The sequence below is a fragment of the Scomber scombrus genome, chromosome 2 (genome assembly GCF_963691925.1).
Source record: "Scomber scombrus chromosome 2, fScoSco1.1, whole genome shotgun sequence".
NCBI classification, from domain to species: Eukaryota; Metazoa; Chordata; class Actinopteri; order Scombriformes; family Scombridae; genus Scomber; species Scomber scombrus.
The window spans coordinates 15,919,323-15,938,348 of NC_084971.1; the positions used below are offsets into that span (position 1 = coordinate 15,919,323).

At 37.0% G+C, this 19,026-nt stretch overlaps 1 protein-coding gene across 2 annotated transcripts; it reads left to right on the plus strand.

Moving 5' to 3' along the window:
- The first annotated feature begins 11,397 nt into the window (after positions 1-11,397).
- Positions 11,398-18,405, plus strand: LOC133997585 (immunoglobulin superfamily member 1-like). 2 transcript variants are annotated; one of them, XM_062437243.1, is made up of 11 exons: positions 11,398-11,466; positions 11,885-12,039; positions 12,131-12,287; positions 12,921-13,301; positions 13,495-13,776; positions 13,885-13,908; positions 14,050-14,151; positions 15,176-15,206; positions 15,642-15,679; positions 15,844-15,878; positions 18,030-18,405. In XM_062437243.1, exons 1-11 carry the CDS (start codon positions 11,430-11,432, stop codon positions 18,105-18,107), a joined length of 1,320 nt encoding a protein of 439 aa, XP_062293227.1. In that variant the 5' UTR covers positions 11,398-11,429; the 3' UTR covers positions 18,108-18,405. The 2 variants fall into 2 exon arrangements, with proteins under 2 accessions (XP_062293227.1, XP_062293234.1); XM_062437250.1 differs by lacking the exons at positions 15,844-15,878; positions 18,030-18,405 and having other exon boundaries at positions 15,128-15,206; positions 15,642-15,669.
- Positions 18,406-19,026: the final 621 nt, after the last annotated feature.

Sequence of the window (19,026 nt, forward strand, 5' to 3'; positions counted from 1 at the left end):
GCCTGATAGCAACTCTTTGCTGACTCATATGGCCCTGTGAAGAACTGTGCCCCACTTGTCTTTGTAAGGATCCCAACATAACCTGCAGAGAAAAAAAGCATGCATGACTCATCTTTGTCTGTTTCAAGTTCTGCAAAAGCAATTGCTTCCCATTTATGATACTAAAACTGCATGTGCTCTAAATGGTAGCATATAGCAAAGCTGCTATTGTAGCTACATATAAATCTAAGTTCACTATACACTGACATACTTGTTTTCATAGTGATAAGTGACTTTATTTTTTATTTTGTAAATCTTTTTAAAAATCACCTTCAATTCTCCTAAATGACAAATTAAAAGAAAAAAGTGAAAATGACACACACAACCTAATGCATGTTGACATGTGAGACTTCTTGATTTGACACTTTCAGTCTCACTAGCTCTGCAGATGAGCATTAGTTACCTCATAAATTACCCTTACACTTACAGTACAGTAATTTGCATAATGTTCTAATGCAGGATAGTTATTGCAGTAAATATCAACAAATGTTCTTCATTTAACTTTACAGGTAAAAGATCACATATATTACTGAACTGCTTCAAAAGTAACTTAATCCAGATATATGTTATTTCCTTACATGCCACACATTACTGTGAATGAATGCTAATAGTAAAAATGTCCAGGTGTCCCTGGGCAGGACACTGAGCAGCACTTTACTCCAAGCATCTTGCATGGTAACTTGCTGTCATCACAATGAGAGGCACATTTTAAATTGCTTTGCTATATAAATGCAGTGCATTTACCATACTACAGACATTTTGAAATCCATGGCAGCTTGTGTGTAGTTTGGAACAAAGTTTTTTGTCCAAACAGCTTTGAAAAACAGTAGGTCAACATCTAGACATAAACACAAACACCCCTGTGTTACAACACACTGTACAAAGTAGATGTGGTGTAGTTCATCAAACCAATACATTATTAAAAATACCTCAAACCTGTTGAGAGAAACATCAGACAAACATAAGACGTACTAAGGGGAGGAAAATGGTGCACATGATGGAGTCACTTTAAGAGTTGAGATGATGTAAAAGGTACAGGACCTTCTCTGGCAAAATGCACAATAAACGGAATGACAACTTCTCTATTATAATTTTGATCAGGGATTACTGACTGGTGGAGTGTTTTTGCCTATGTTTGTTGGCATTTTTGGCCTGACTTCATAAATTCTTTGATGGTTTGCATACTGTACTTTGTATGTGAAAACCCCCCAAAAAAGTGCTGAAAAAATAACAAAATACTGCATCATGCCTGTCAAAGATGAATTACATATTATATGATTACTGTTGTAGACAGCAGTCATATAACTCTGGCTGCAGTGTATATGATGTTGCAACATATTCCTTGTGCACCTTCCAATAAATTTCAACGCAAATGAAAGTCACATGAATAGTCCACACAATTATTATTAGAAACAGGTCATTAACTGCCACTGAAATGTTAAACATCTTACTTATTACTGTCAGGTCAACTCAATGTCACTCTTCAATGCAGAGCTAGAAAACCTGATTTGTCCCACAGGGTTAGTACCAGGCACTGTCCCCTCCTGTGTCCTGGTTGGCCTTGGTACACTGTAGTGGATAAGCTGACCTGGTTTTTCAGAGACTCACAGTCTGGGCGGAATACAAAGAAAACAGAACTGCCAAACGAAATATGATGAGTAGGCATAAACACTACTTTATTCCACTTGGTTAAGCATGCAGGCATTAGGGCTTCACTGCAGCCACACATATACAGAACACATTCATCATACTGTAATATTACATTGACAAACAATTAAACTACAGTAATCTGATAGCTGAAAAGTGAGATACTAACCTTCAGTATGTACATAAACTTCTGTTCAGTTAATGTGCTCCAGAAATGCCTACAGGCAGGCACATGCTTTCTCACCACTGTGTGGTATCTAGCCAATCTAGCAGACTACAATACAATGAAAGTACATTTAGTTTGATATGACTTTTTTTTTTACCAGTGAGAGCGCGGTTCAAGTGACAAACCATTCCTGCATGCAGGTAGACATCAATAACTTGTCCATTTAAGCAATTTGGCTGTGTAGCAATTTACATGCAGAAGTGACTCCACGTTAAACCACTCTGGATAAAAGCACATAATACACAATAAAAAATGATGCCAGTATTGAAAATGTTCTGCTTAGTGTAAAAAATAATGCATTTAAAAATGACTTATTAATGCAAAACTGGGATGATATATATAAGCAGCAAGAAACATAAATATACAGATCGGCCGTGGATCACTAAGGGATTACAAAATGCCTGTAAAAAGAAAAATACTCTGTATAGAGAATTTATAAAACAGAAAACTATAGAGGCAGAGATTAAATATAAAAAGTATAAAAATAAGCTAACCAATATCATTAGAGCGAGCAGGAAGGAATACTATCATGGAATATTAATTAACAATATAAACAATATTAAAGGATTATGGGATTTATTAAATAATATAATCAAAAATAGCTCTAGACAATGTTACCCACAGTATTTTATAGATAACAACATTAAGAAAGACAACATGGACGACATTGTAAATAGTTTTAATAAGTTCTTCGTAAATGTTGGACCAAACCTGGCAGAAAAAATCCCAGATCCATGCCCATCTCAGGATTGGAATGACAGTATTATAGATAGGAATCAAAACTCAATGTTCCTCACAGCAGTGGAAGAAAAGGAAATAATTGATATTGTAAAAAGTTGTAAACATAAAACATCTACTGACTATGATAATATTGACATGAATATTGTAAAAAGAGTCATTGAGGGGATTTCAAAGCCATTAACTTTCATCTGTAATTTGTCATGTAAATGTAAATCTGTTTAATTTATTTTATTTTATTTCTTTTGAGTCTGTATCAGACAAATATGTTTGATTATTTAGATATGGTAATAAGTAAATATAAATAACAATTAGGATTAAAATACATACATAAATAAGATATAAACACACAGGAAAGAAATAAATAATAAATAGTTGAATTATAAATTGGAGAAGGGGTAGGATTCAATAAGCGAATGCTTCTTCCTACTCCTTTTCAAACATGTTTAATCAATGTTGTTTTCCTTGTTTTGTGCGTTTGACTGTTGTTTTCTGTTATGTAAGATACATATATTTATATCTTTTCTTTGTTTTTGTTTTTCTACATGTTTGAAATAAAGCCTTCATTCATTCATTCATTCAGTGTAGCAAAGATAAAAATCTTTTCTTGTAGCACTTAACAGTTGGTAGCTTAAAAAGAAATATACACTATATATATATATATATATACACTAAATCATTCCCAAAGGTAAGCTGCGATACTGCAACTTGATTCTTCCCTGTTGATTTGTTCCTGATATAACCTGATAGTAATAGTGGCATGTTATATAAATATGCACACATGTACAAACACACACAACCAGAAAAGGCATTAATAAACATGCACACACATGTCTGACACACAGAAAATTAATTTCATAAGGTGCCATATTCACGCTCATTCTGACCTTTCATGGTGAGAACACCACAGCAGAAATCTTTGAAGTCAATCCTCCCATGACAGTCAAGGTCCAAACATTTGGCCAGCTTCTTCACCTGTGGGAAAGAACAAGATTTTGTGAAGTGATGTAAAGGCTTTCATACCTTGAGAAGAAAAATGGTAGAAATTTAACTGTATTTCTTTATGCCGCATCAATCCTCCCTTTTCATCAGACATGAAGTCAAATCAATAGTTACAGTAAATATCCATTCCATGCTGTATAATTACAACAATTTATGTTTCTCAGACAGACAGACAGACAGACAGACAGACAGACAGACAGACAGACAGACAGACAGACAGACAGACAGACAGATAGACAGAAAATGTGTTCTTCTTTCAAGGAACACATACAGCATCTACTGTTTATTATCAGATTCTTTCTTTTTTAAACAAGTGAATCTTAAGATATGATAACCCTGTAAGATTATAACCCCAGCAATTAATTTGCAAATGACAACAGATTATTGCCTTTATCATACAAGACAATATCGCAGGCCAGCTGGTGTCCACTGGAGGCTGTAATGTTAACATGAATGTACATGCTACAATGCTAAAGTGTTGCTTTGAAAACCCCACAACCAGTGGACATGATTTTTATATACTTGAAGCTTTCAGAGTACTGAGGACAAAGTCATTAAAATCAATATGGTGTATCACTCTGGGAGCTTGTGCCCAGATAACTCATGGCAAAGCAATTCAAGTGTACAAAGATTATATTTTGACCTGAGGATGGTGAATCCACAACCGATAGGAATCAGCCTTTAGCGAGAGTGAATGTGCACAGTAAAAGACCTATTACATCTGTCAGTTACATTTTGATAGTGTGAACGGAAATTCTAATAATGGCACTACTAGATGAAAGTCCAAGAGGTCACAAATAATATACAAAATATTCTCTGTGAACAATGATAAGAAATAATAAAAACGATTAACATTAGGGAGTATCTGAAGAGGTACATTCTAAAACTAGACCTGCTTACAAATCAACAGACTGACAAAATGACATCACTTTCATTAGGCAGTTTCACAGAGGCAAAACTGCTGACAATAAAAACAAACAAATAACCTAAAACAAAGACTGTAGGCAGTGGGATTATTTGTTCAAATGAACTAAAATACCTCATTTGCATTACCACACGTGTGCTGTAAAGTTGCTGAAAGTGTATGCTTACCCTCACTCATGATCCTCCCACATTCACACCACTGAAGGGGACCGTTTCCTTTGAGCACTCTGCACCCTGGTTGAATAATGCATCATTCTTTTTGCAAGCTACCCTCAGCTATGTCAAATTTAACAACGCTAATATTAGCAAAGGTCTGTGGTTGAAAATGAAACAGGTTTTTTTTTTTTAAAGAACCTTAGGATGGACTATGATGCTTCTACTTAAGAGAGGTAGAGAGAGTGCCACTACAGTTTACACGAGAGATAGGAAAATAATGATAAGCTAGATCACAAAGTCAACATTATCCAGCACAGTATAAGCATTTTAAAGTGGTTACCTATCTGTTTATATCCAACCAGATTTTCACATTCTGTTAGCTGGTCCTGTTCAAAACAGCCTACATAACTGTTTTTAATTTGTATTTTTAAAGTCAGAGCGAAGGTTAAAAATGATATGAGAGCAGGGGGAAAATTGGAGGATAAAGTGAGTGTGTGCACATTTGCATGTGACTGCACAAGTGAGAGAGTGTCACCTACCCAGTGTGTACAATAGTAGGTCAGGTTGTCACTAAGCAGCCGGTGGGATTTGTTCATATAGGACAATGACATTTGAGGTCACACAAGCAGCTCACCAGTTTAAATAATACAAACTGAATAAGAGTAGATTTAAAGTGCATATGTTTGTTTTTCCTGTGTACAATATTAGGGTCACATAATGAGATTTTCAACAGATAGAACAGATTTAGTTTTTATGTAAATTATGGATTACTTTCAGTGTAAGAGTCTCAGTATTGTTCTTGCATGCAAGTCTGTGAGTTATGTTACACACTGTTCATCCCACTGTATGAACCCATTTCCCAGGTCCGTGAAAAACGTCCCGTAGGAGCTAATCAGTGCCTCCACAATGTTCCTGCTGATGATGAACACAACACTGGGGAGCCAATCAACGACAATGATCAATTAGCTTGACATGCAGTGAGACACAGAGGCATGAGAAATGTTCACTGTGACACACGCACTGGTGAAAAACATCTATAATGCAGCCAGTGATTTTGATTATCAAACACAAACTAAGCTCTTTGAGGTTATATGCCACAATGTCTTCTTGTTTTTTTTGCAATGACGTTTTTATAAATTAACTATGATCTGAATAAATCTCTCCTCAAATGAAACGCCATCTTAATCAAAGCTTAACAGAAAAAAACTAAAGTGAGAAAATGATTAGACTTTAAGGGGTTTTAAGCTTACATAACCCAATAATGACATGCAGATTGCAACAGTTTTCTGCATTTCTAAGCTTCACACTCAATCAGTTCCAAATACTGAAGGCAGGAACCCAATGCACCCACAGTTTTGCCCCTATAGTAAATTGGACTGCTTGATGTTCAGCAGCTTGCTCAAGTCTCTCTGCAGCAATTACTTAGAAAGACAAGAATCTGTCATGGATTTCCTCATTACAACACTATTACGGCCCTTCTAAATTTCTCATCTTGTTCAGAGTTGTGGGAGGCTACTTTAGTGCACAATAGGTGAGAGCCATGGTGCACTGACCTCAGTTACCAGTCTAGGCTTAAATACACCACAGATGCTAAATGTTAGATATTTTCATATAACTCATTAATGGATTTTTACTGGATTTTAAGTTACTTATTGGCAAACATTTGCATAAAATATGGCTGCAACTAGCTAATACTGGGTAAGATATTTATAACCCCTGGTCTAATTATCCTCATAGTAAGCTATTAAGCTGGATGTAGGCCCCCTATTGGACCAATTTGCACTGTTAATATCTCAACCAATTCAATGCTCAAAAATCGTATTCCTCAGGTGTTTGTCAGCTTGTTTACCCTAAAGTGTCTTTACAGATGTATCTGAATGCTTAAAGACCAACTGTGATTCTTGAGGCACCATCTATGAAACCACTGGCACTTGTAGCCAATGCATATGCATATATAACTGACTGTCTGCTTTAATTAGTTTGTCATTTTTACAACTCACTTTTGGCAAAACTGTAAACACAACTCACTGCTTTCCACTCAATTTTCAATTTATTCAATGTAAATATTGACCTCTCCATTGATACATTATTTTGCCATTTGCCTTTTCACATTGACACTTTCAGAAAATGAGTGAACTTAAAAATCAGAGCCTGAGCATTGTAAATAGGGCACAGGTAAACATTTGGGTTGAACACCAATGGAGGCCAATATTGGACAGATAAATAAATAAAAAAAGAAGAGGAAACTTGAAGGTGTCCATTTTAACCAAACAATCTGGCCAGTGAGTAACTTCCATGCAGTAGAACTTAACTACCTCATTCAACACAACACTTTCAGGTCAGAGAGAAGTGTCATAACTATTCCCTCTGTCTCCATACTGCTAAGGGACGAACAAATAATTCTGCTAGGTTCTAGTCTGGAAAACCTTAATTAGGAACTTCCACTGCAACAGTATGCGCCCCAGGTCCAGCTGGGCTCTACCCAATTAGCCTCTCGTGTCAAAAATAGAAGTGGAACTTAATAGTAACGAACAAAGTCCGTAATTATATATTTCATTAGACAAGATACAGAAGCCTATTAGGCAAATCCTGAGAAAATAATGAGGTTGCGTAATTCGGTTGCCTACTTAATTCACTGTAGTTCTTTTTAAAAGACAGACGAAGTCTATTAACTGAAACACAACATACAATTAAGTCAACTTTAAGGTCCAATACACGTGTTCTCACCTGCTCCACATGTCCAAACTGAGAACCCAACTGCACCAGGTGTTCAGGACGGATAAACCCGTCTGAGTCCTCGTCACACACGTCAAACACCTCTTTGAGTTTCCTCAGAAATGTCAGCAAATGTTCCGACTCAGGAAGACAGTCTTCATCCATGTCTTTATCGCTTTATTAAGTTTCTTTCGGGATGTTATTACCCCGACGTGACACACTCTGGCACCATGTTGTTTGGACACCGCTCAGGCTTCACGCGCGTGCGTCACAATGGGATCGTAGATGCTACTGGTGCTACCGCGCGCGACAGGAGGTGGAGGAGGAGGAGGAAGAAGAGTGATGCTGATGGACATGAAAAATCCCAACCAGAAAGCGAGGGGGAGAAAAGTAGTGCTTGTGTGGGAGTCCACTTTTCCTTCATGTAGGCAACCACTCGTTTGTGGTCACTTTTCAACATCAGTGAAGTGTTAACTGACAACACAATCAATAGCTAATTGTCATGGTAACAGTAGTGGAGGAAATATTCAGATCTTTTAGTTAAGTAAAAGTACTAAAACAATAGTGTAAAACTATACGAGTAGAAGTCCTGGATTAAAAAGTAAAAGATCAGAATTAGCAGCAAAATGTTTTGCAGTTAAAGTAGTGTTTGATCCCTCTTACTGATATTCTATTATTTATGACATAATTAGATTATTAATACTGAAGCATCAGTGTGTAAACAGCATGTTACTGTTGTAGCTACTGGAGGTGGAGCTAGTTTGACAGTAGTGGCTGTAGTTTAGTTCAGTCCAGTCAGTGGTCAGTCATCCGATAAATCTAAGGGGTTGTGAGGTGAGATGATGATGCACAAATCTGTTTTCTGTTTTTAGACCTCTTCTCTAATCTTTGATTTTTGGTGAAATATTGGAGGGAAAAAATCACTATTTGGTGGAGCTGTTAAACTAATAGACATCTGAAATGTGACCCTGACAACACACTGCTTTTTGTAAGTTGTCAAGATCCAAAAGGTTGGAAACCACTGGTTTCATCTTTAACAATGTGTTGTATTTTAAAAGCTTTTTATATTATCCATTGTGTCAAATCTTCATCTGAAAAGTAACTAAAGCTGCCAAATAAATGTAGTGGAGTAGAAAGTACAACATTTCCTTCTGAAATGAAGTGGAGTGGGAGTATAAAGAAGCATAAAATGGTAACACTAAAAAAATAGTACAAGTACCTCAAAATTGTACTCAAGTACAGTACTTGAGCCCATGTTCTTTATTACTTTCCACTGCATGATATTCAATACCAATATTTCCAGACATTTTCATCAGTGAAATCAATATTGACAAAGGTCAGGAATTGGATCTACACTGTCCTGTTAACATAGGCTAGCTAAGATGCAATACAAATGCACGTTTAGTTATGACTCACAGCTTTGTAATAGAAAATGTCATCAGTGTGTCTTAACTAACACAGGTTGCAGAACATCAGCAGTTTCACCAAGAGAGCTCAGCAGAGCATGTACTTCTGAGGAAGTTTTAAACCTGTAGCAGTGCTTCTCACTAAGAATATATTTGACATATTTTTTTATGTTAAATCTTTCTTTCTTTCTTTTCTTTTTCATATTATTTAGGACTACTTAAATAATATATTATTTAAATAATCCTTACATTTTCATCAAGGACATTTATTGTTTGTGGAAACTTACTTGGCAGTAAACCTGATTCAGATTTTTGTTTTTGACAGTGGTTTACAATGCGAATTCTCTCTTGGGATCAATATGCCTCACACTTTTTGCCAAGGAAGCTCATTCTTTAAACTATAGAATTGGTTGGAGACAAGGAAATCAATCTTGTCCTTTCACACACTCACAGCCACCTCTTTAGTTGTTCCGATGATAAGCTCTAAAGACATGTGACAGGTGCCAGATTGATTAAAATGTCTTTACAATATGTTTAAAATATCTTCACAGTTTCACAATGATGTCAACAAGCCAAGATTAAATTGAGATGTTAAGAAAGTAAAACAGCTGCTGCAGGTGACTGATTTTCATATGTGAATACCAGTTAACATTTACCTGGTTAATGAAAAGTGGACATGCATGCATTTTATGGAGCTGACAGTTATTGTAGACCCTCCTCCTCTTTGTGCATGCTTTTGCTATTTGTGCATAAATGACATTATTTTTCAATCTGGATGCTTATAAGTCAGATCCTTTCATTTCAGCATCTAATCAGGAATGCATCTAGGCTCACAGGCTGGACAGTAAATGCTGTTAATGAGCTGGTGGAGCAGAAAACCACATGCAAGGACCAGATGTATGAAGCACTGATTTATGAGGAGATGTGCGACTGCTGGCAAATAACCACATTTCTCCCTCTTTTGTAATATCCACGGAAAGTAGGAATTATTATGTTGTTTTGTAAGCAATTGTAGTTTTTCAAGTTTTAATCCTGAAGATTGTTCTGATTTGAACAGCAGTAATTAATGTCTGTGGTGACTTGTTGTATTATAGATTGTTGAGGCAGTGTTTAGTCTGCCATTTTACTTAATAATAGATAGAAACTCATCTCTTCTCTAAAACCCACATACAAACACACACATAGTTAAATGGGGGAACTTTGGGTTTTATTTAGAAAATGATTCAGAGGATGCAAGTCAACTTTTTCCTCAAAAATATATCACTAAGTTGCCACTGTTTGCTTCCCTGTACATTTGTATATTCGGTGGAGATCACACTTTAAACAAGCATATTAATTCTTAAAAGGGATACTAGAATGAAAAAGTGAAAAGTCTCCCTTAAATACGGTTTTACATACATACATACATATATATGTATATATATATATATACATATATGAAAAAAAATTTCATGAATAGAATTACTACTGCTTTTTAAGTGGCTTCACTGTCAGCGAAATACTGTTAGAACAAATCTTTCTTTTGATGAATACACCAGTAGAAGTTAGCAGGGTACTTTGATTTGAACTTACCTACAGTATATCATCTACTCTCAAATACTTTACCGTCACTTTGATATGAATTCACTTTATGCTGTGCTCTCTACTTCACATTGAGGCTGCCTGCTGAGCTGAGCTGAGCTGAGCTCTCCCTCTATTACGCAAACTTAACCACTTCTCCTCAACTCTACAGCAATTTATAAATATTTTTTTAACGATTACCTACTTCTTGGTCACTGTTGGGAAATTTTTTTCGTCTTTCTCATCTGCAGATGTGGTTTCTATGAACCTTTCCCACACATTTAACCTTAGACTAAAATAAGTCACAAAGAATGAGCTTTTGTGTTTTGAACAACAACGTTGTTTTCAGGCCATTTTTCTTTAGAAAGAAAGAAAGAAATAAAGAAAGAAAGAAAGAAAGAAAGAAAGAAAGAAAGAAAGAAAGAAAGAAAGAAAAATGAATATGATTAAAGAAGCAAAATGTAATGAAACAATAATTAATCATGACGATATCTCCATTACATTCTTCTGAAAAAATACTGACCATCTCTGTCTGTAGGGCTTCAGATTTGTTTGAGACAGAAACATCATCATCTACTCACTGGCATACTGAATTGCAGCACAACTTTTAATCAATAAAGATGATTGTGGACACGTTTGAAGACTTCTGCTAATTTTCCAGTAAGACGCTAACACAATGTTAATAATGTTAGTGGAGCTCAGGCTTGCTATTTATTCTCATCATAACACACATCCGATCAGTGGACTCAAAAAAGGAAGCATGTGTTTACAGGATGTCAAGCATTACAAAAACAGACAGAGGAAGAGAGAGAGAGAGAGAGAGAGAGAGAGAGAGAGAGAGAGAGAGAGAGAGAGAGAGAGAGAGAGAGAGAGAGAGAGAGAGAGAGAGAGAGAGAGAGAGAGAGAAGAGAAAGAGAGAGAACAGCCCATGCTTGTAGGTTCTTCTCCTTCCCTGTCAGTCCCTTCTTCTTCTTGTGTCAAAGATGCAGGTTATTAGTGATGAGCGCTCACTTTGGATGTACACTCTGCTGTTTACTTCTCTACAACTTTGGGGTAAGCATCATATTATACTGAAGGTTCTTCTAAATATTCACGATATTCTCATCATCCGAATCATTGTTTATTTTAACTAAAAAAAACTGTTCAACTGCTCAAAATATATTTCCAGTCCATTCACTTAACATTTCTTGGTATAGAGACAAAGTAAATATTATTGAAATTGCTATAAACTGTATAATAATTGTCTACTGTAAATGTAGAAGAATTTAAGGTTACAGGCTTTATCTCTATTTCAAGTTTAACTTTCAGCTGCAATCCCCAGTACAATGTGAGCGTGACCACATTTAGCAATCACAGCAGTGTTTTTATACATTGTTGCTACACATCTGCACTGTTGCTCCACCTTAAAGGGGAATTTGGGAAACTTGTGAACAAATATGTGCTAACTGTAACCTTCTTCTCTCCTTCCTAGCAAGACTTTCAGCTTCCACTTCCACTTCCTCTCCGTCCCTTCCAGCACCTAAACTTGACATCCATTTGAGAACAGGGGACTCTGTGGTCCTGATTTGCGAGGTTCCAGGGGGCTACACTGGGGTTCAGTTCATGCTGTTCCAATACAAGGACAAGGTGAGAGTGTGTGTATATTTTCTGGAGTGTCTTGAGCTGCCCCTGTGCTACTTTGATTCCATCTTTGTCTTTATTTCTCTCATTTGTTGAGGTGGACTCCCAGGAGCTGCTGTCTGGTGCTCAGCATGCTCTCTTCAACATCAGGGTAAAAGAAGGGGACCCACATGAACTTTTCTGCTGTCTGTACAAGGACCAGCAGAACCGTTACAGTATGTTCAGTCCCTATTTGCGGATCGAGATCCTAAAAGGTTAGTTTGTCTTTGTAAAATTGTATTTTTCAATGGGAATTTTGCGTTTGACAAAGTTAAAATTTCATAAACAATCTGATTTGACTTTCATTTCAGCTTTAACTCTACTTGTGTTTCAAACTATTACACATATTTTATTACTGTCCTGAAAAAAGATCAAACAAGAACAAAGCACTCCACAGTATCAGAGATGATGAAAATGTGGTCTAGGCTCTAGCTTTACGTTTCATTTAAAGCGGAACAAAATAGTTTATCTGTTCAATCTGCTCCCAGTAGTGGTTCTACATATGGTATAAAATAATAAACACTCTCATCCGTTCCTCTTAATCCCCCAAAATACACTGCTGCATGCAGGTGCCTGCTGTGAACTGTTATTGTTCATTGTGGGTATGCAGAGGTAGTAACATCATGCAACTCATATAGAAACCACACACACCCATGCAGAGACAACGATTTACCCAATGATCAAACACACAGTGTCCTGCCATGAACTATAGACAGTTACAAACTTGGCAACCCTTGGCAAACCAAGGTTTTACAACAATAGGCTTTACTGTACATATAATGATATCTGTAAAAGCAATAAGCCCACAAAAATAAAAAACATAATTATTTCTCTCTGTGCTTCTCCAGCTGCAACCCCTACTCGCTCCATACCCTCTTTCCCCCCTCCAAGCCTGTCTGTGGAGCCTTCTGCTGGTGTGGTAAAACGTGGAGACACGCTGTCCTTCAGCTGCTCTGTCCCTGCTCCCATACCCCAATCTCAGTCCAGCTCTAAGAACAAACAAGTGTCCTTCTTTTTGCTGAAAACCACTAAGGGAACAGGGACAACATCCATCATCCACCAGCCTCAGGCCAGCCTGGTGTCAAATACCAAACCACAGCCAGGAGTCTTCAATGTTGGGCCAGTGACAGGAGGAGAGGGTGGCGAGTATACCTGCATCTACCAGATCACCAAAAAAAGGGGACTGGTCAATTCAACTGTCAGTAACACAGTCCAAGTCACCATCATAGGTAAGGTTCTCTCATATTACTTTTTGCTGTCAGGGCAAAAATGATCAAAATTGTTGCAAATTAATTTTCTGTCCAACAACTAATAAAGTCATGAAGTCATAACACCTCATTAAATCTAGAAATGTGTGTTTATTTAGTTATACATGTCAGCAGTTTTCGCTCTAATATCTCCTCCGATTGTATCTGTTGCCAGACATGCTGCCAGCGCCCACCCTTGTTCTCCAGCAGCACACAGAAGTTTGGCATTTGCTCTGTGTAGGGTCCCCTGCTTACCCCGGTGCTGAGTTTTCACTTTACCAGGCAGATAATGACCTCCCTGTTGCGAGACACTATGCTAAATGGTTCCACCATAAGGCTGTGTTCCCAGTGCCTGTCCAGGACACTTCAGTGGCTTCGTACCAATGCCAGTACAGTGTCCTCCTAAGAGGGGAATGGAGCTACTCTGAACGCAGTTACCCTCTGGCTTTAACCGGAGGTAACAATATATGCCTGAACTTTATCTACATGGTTTGGTCACACTGTCAGACTGTTTAGCCAAAATGTGACTGTTCTTCTTTTTTCTTTTTCTTTTTTTATCTCTCAGGGGTTCCCCCTCCAACATCAACAGGTAGTATGCCATTATGTCATATGTGTTTTTTTATCTATTGTTAATCTTAGCTGTGTAGGCTGCAGCTAATAACACTTGATCTGAATGGAAAATAATTTGATGTCTCTCAGTCTCATAATAATGCCAGTGTGATGTCTGCAGCCTTGTCAGGTGTGGATTGGCCTCTTGCACTGGGCTCTTTCTCTGCTGCAGTCTTATTCCTCAGCTCAGCGGCACTTGTGGTTATGTTGGCATGCAGGAAAGGTATTTCACACACGAACCAAGAAACTCTGCTTTTTATAGATACATTAATGCTTTTGTGATTGACTTCATTTGTGAAACTTATCATTTCCTCTATTTCTATGGGAACATATCTGCACCTTAACTAAAATGGCAATTTATTCTGCAAAATGGCAATGCATTCTGCAAAATGGCAATGCATTCTGCAAAATGGCAATTCAATGTTCAATTTAGTCATGCAATTTGAAAATGTATTTAGCAATTGACAATTCAATACGCAAAGTGGCAATGAAGTTCCTCACATCACTTTTTATTTATTTTTGTTAAAAAATACAATGAGGTACAATAGCGCCTCCGCTGATTAGATTGCATTTTGCCACACGCTTTATCTGTACCAAAATTCAATTGAGAATGCAATCTGTCATTTCTATCATCAAGGCAGGTCTTCCTTAACAACGTCACTTTCATGTTTACCAGCCATAGAGATACTCACATTAACAAGATATGTTATGAGAGGTGAATGAACACAAGGTTTTAAAGGTATAGTTAGCAATCATAATCCAATACACCTTTGTGACAAAATCACTGAATATCTCTTCACTATCCAAAAACGATCCCTTCTGAGTGCGCTGAAAAAAAGAAAATCCAGCTCTCACACACAACCTACGTTCTGTCTTCAGCAGGTAACTCTGAAGGTACTGCATTGCACAGGTCAGGTATGTGAGGATTGCATTGCCACTTTGCATGCTGAATTGTCAAATTGCATGACTAAATTGCACATTGAATTGCCATTTTGCACAAAAAAAATACCATGGCAATATATAATTTAATTAATTAAATTTTAATTCATAATTTTCGTTGAGAAAATTAAAACTGTACTGAGGATAGCATTGCCACTTTACATATTGAATTACATAGTGTACACTATTTTTTGTAAATTGCATGACAAAATTGCACTTTGAATTGCTATTTTGCATAATGCATTGCCATTTGAATAAAGGTGCAGATAAGCTTCCATATATGACTTCTCCTCTCACTTTTTGTTAAGTGAAAGCAGCAGCCAAAGAAAAGAAGAAAAGGTATAGTCTTTTACTTGCTCATTTGGCATAGTTTAGACCAGTAGATAATAGCTGTGTTTTTCTATCTAGAATGATTTTGTACTACATGTGATTTAGTGTGCTTTCTGAGGCAGCACTGTAACTGATATACATGAGCAGTGTTTAGAGGCAGTCTTAACTGCAAATCAGTCTTCTTTAAGTTCCCTGTATAATAAACTATTTAAAACAAAATTTCATTAAGATATGGTTGTGTTTGCAAATTTGCACCACATGAAGGGTATACAATGTCCAATTGCCTGTAGAGAGAAGTACGAGCAGTTTATTAATCCATACAATATATACAATATCAATTCAAGTCAGATTTTGCATTATCAGGTTAACTTTCAGACTTCTGGTATGTAAAATGCATTGAAGCATGGGTATTTGCTATTACATTGTCATGTTGAACTGTTTCAGGCAGGATGCACATTACTGGGCTGAAGACCATGTTGTTGGTGAGTATTTCTTTTCAGAATCACAGCTCATCCTCCTCTGGATTTAGAGCTACTTAATCTTCTTTTCACTCAGTTTTCTCAAATTTCTTCCAGGCAATGTTAAATTACATATTTTGAGTAAAGATTTATACTTGTAAAAATGTGCTTGCTTGTTGTTTTTTCAGACTTTACACTCAGGCGTAGCAGCTTCAACTCTCAGGTAATTACAAAAACATCACCTGCATCTAGTTGCTCACAGAAATTGTCAATCAGAATCAGATTTATTGGCCAAGTATGTTTGGCTCTCAATGTACTCTAGAAACAATAGTGTTCAGGAAGAAACACGAGGACATACAGCCAGAACAAGGACATCAAAGCTTAACAATAATAATTAAACATAGAGTTAACATGCCGCTATTTTCTACAAATAGCCCCCCCTCCAAAAAAAAAAATATATCAAAGCCAAATATGTACTGGTCCCTTTCTCAGTACTTCCCCAGACTGTCTGCAAGCCAATTGGTTCCTACTGAAGACATAAATCTTTGTTTCTTTTTTCTTAAAGCCTAAATAATTTCTAAATAACAGCTGGGCAGTGGAGGGCAACAAGTAAGCAAACGTTACTCAAACAGGAGTTAATAATTCATTAGTTGGGTATTTATGTCAGCAGGATAGTGTGTGTTGGATTGAAAAAAAAACAGCATTGTTCATCATTGTGAAATAAAATGTCATCCAGTGTGACAGTGTGGTTCCTCCTTGATGTAGATGTATTATTTATGGTGTTTGGACAACAATGGAAGTCTATGGCACAGAGAAATCAGACTTTGGCTCCACAGACAACACTTGTAGTCAGATCAGTTTGCTCTTTTCAAAGGATTTGTTGGCAATAAGAAAAACTGAATAGACTCACCCACACAGATTTATATTTTAGGCATCTTCATCTTAACAAATCAAACTTTATGTGAGTTATCATTTTGACACAGAAATTGGGCTAATCATGTGCAACTCGCTGACATCAGTTTCCCTCTTTGTTTTGGTACTTCTGGTATTTCCGGGCCCTTGAGTTTCTTCAGCTGACTCACTATGACAAACATCTGTAAACTTAGCTTATCCCCTTGCTATAAACAAACACACACACATATATACAGTGTATATATGTACACACACACACACACACACACACACACACACACACACACACACACACACACACACACACACACACACACACACGCACACACGCACACACACACGCACACACACATGCACACACACACACGCACACACATGCACACACACACACACACCTTTGAAGCTGCCAATCACCAAACATACACCCCCTATCACAAACACACTGTGAACCTCAAGCCCACACATAATCCTCATTAGTGCTGTTGCGCAGGGTTTGGGCCTGCCTCTCATTAGCTGTAATCACTTTCATTAATTACCTTGATGAAGGGCTCTCATTATACTAAAGGCTCTCTCCAGGCTGTGCGCTGCTACTGAACAGCCAGAGAGGCTGCCATCACCAGCTGACACAAAGCAAGCTCTCATGCAACAGCCTCAACAGGACCTGAGAGCCTGCAGAACAGATGTGTATTTAATATTAGATGTGTGTCTCAGTCTCAGCAGTGATCTGGAGTGTCCTTGTCTTCTGCTTAAAGAGCAGTAATTTAATAATTTACAATTTAATTTGTTTTTGCATAGTACACATTGCACTTCAGCTGCACAGCAAGGAGATGTGATGTTTTCATTTAGTTTCTCAATTTTTAATATGGTGATTGTTAATTATCTTGGAAATGTATCCAACAAACTATTAGTAATTCTACATCACTATAAAGACCAGAAGCATATTTTAATTTACAAACCATCATTCTGCAGGTTGTGTGGAAAGAAGAATAAACTTGTGTATTCTGGGAGTGTCAGAAAATGTATGGGTAGTGATTTAGGTACCCTGACACAGAGAAACTAATCTCTGCCAAGCCAACAATGAAACAATTAATTGGCAACAATTAGCCGCAATGTTAGTCTTTGGGGCAAACTACAGTGATGTCAATAATCTTCGTGGTGAAGGAACATGTCTTCCAGTGCAACAGTGTGGCTCACTGACGTGCTATTAAAAAGTTTTGGAAAATAACAGAGGTCAAGGGCACAGTGAAATACATTATATCAGGCTTTTGATACAAGGGCAATACTTGTAAGTAGGATGCATTCTGCACATGGTGATTTGTTAACAGTAAGAAATATGTAGTCTAGAAAATAACCAGCCGTATATCCTTAAAGCAGTGGTAAAGTATGAATCATGGTACAGGCAATTATATCACGCTGAGAGCTTTAACAGCTTGTACTTGTGTTTGTGTGTGATTGTGTGTAGGAATGGGCCTGCAGGGACACAACGACTGAGACAGCCTTCAGATTTCCTGTACAGAACCCTCCCTCCACATTCACTTAGAAATGTATCTGTCTCTCTCTCTGTGTCTCTCTCTCTCTCTCTGTCTCTCTCTCTCTCTCTCTGTCTCTCTCTCTCTCTCTCTCTCTCCCGCTCTCTATGCAGGTGTGTACGTGTGTTTACACTTTATTCTAGCATAGCAATGTAGCATCAGTTGGAGTCGCACAGCATGACAGGGAAAGCTATTTCCTCATTTCCTATTTCATGTGCAGAATTGCAATTGTACAATTTGACAGGATGTACTGTTTGTTTGATCTTATATGTTGTTGAGCCACCAAATCTAAATACAGATTGTTTTTTTAATGAAGTTTTTGTGTGGGAGGTGTGTTTTGTTAATAACTAACCTTGCTGTAAGGTTTATTTTTGACCTTAGAAACAGCAGCTGACAAAATAATCTCACCTCAGCATCCTTTGAGCTGCTCTGGAGCATCGGCAACAGCAGTTTGCCCAGATGTTGGAATTTAGTAACAGCTGCTAAATTGGACCTTGAGGTGAGATTGTTTAGTCACATAATGCCTGACATAATGTCTGTTTAAGCTTAACTAATATTACAAATTATTTCATAGTGTTACTGTCAGATTTTCTGATTATGTTGTATGTAAACACAGTCTATTACACACTTTTTAACTGTATGAACTTATTTTTTAATGCTAATTATAATAATTTATCTACAATAGCACTATCACAAAGCAGGTTACAATTCGTTACCAGGAAAAAAAGTAACAAAGAAACATACAGACACATACAGTACAAAATCATACATAAAATGTGATGGTTACCATGAACACATTTGATCAATTCATACATATAAGGGCTGTTAGTTGATTAAAATATTTAATGGCGATTAATCGCAAGATTGTCATAAGTTAACATGCAATAATGTTTATTATTATTCAATTAATCGCACATTTTAAATTTTTTC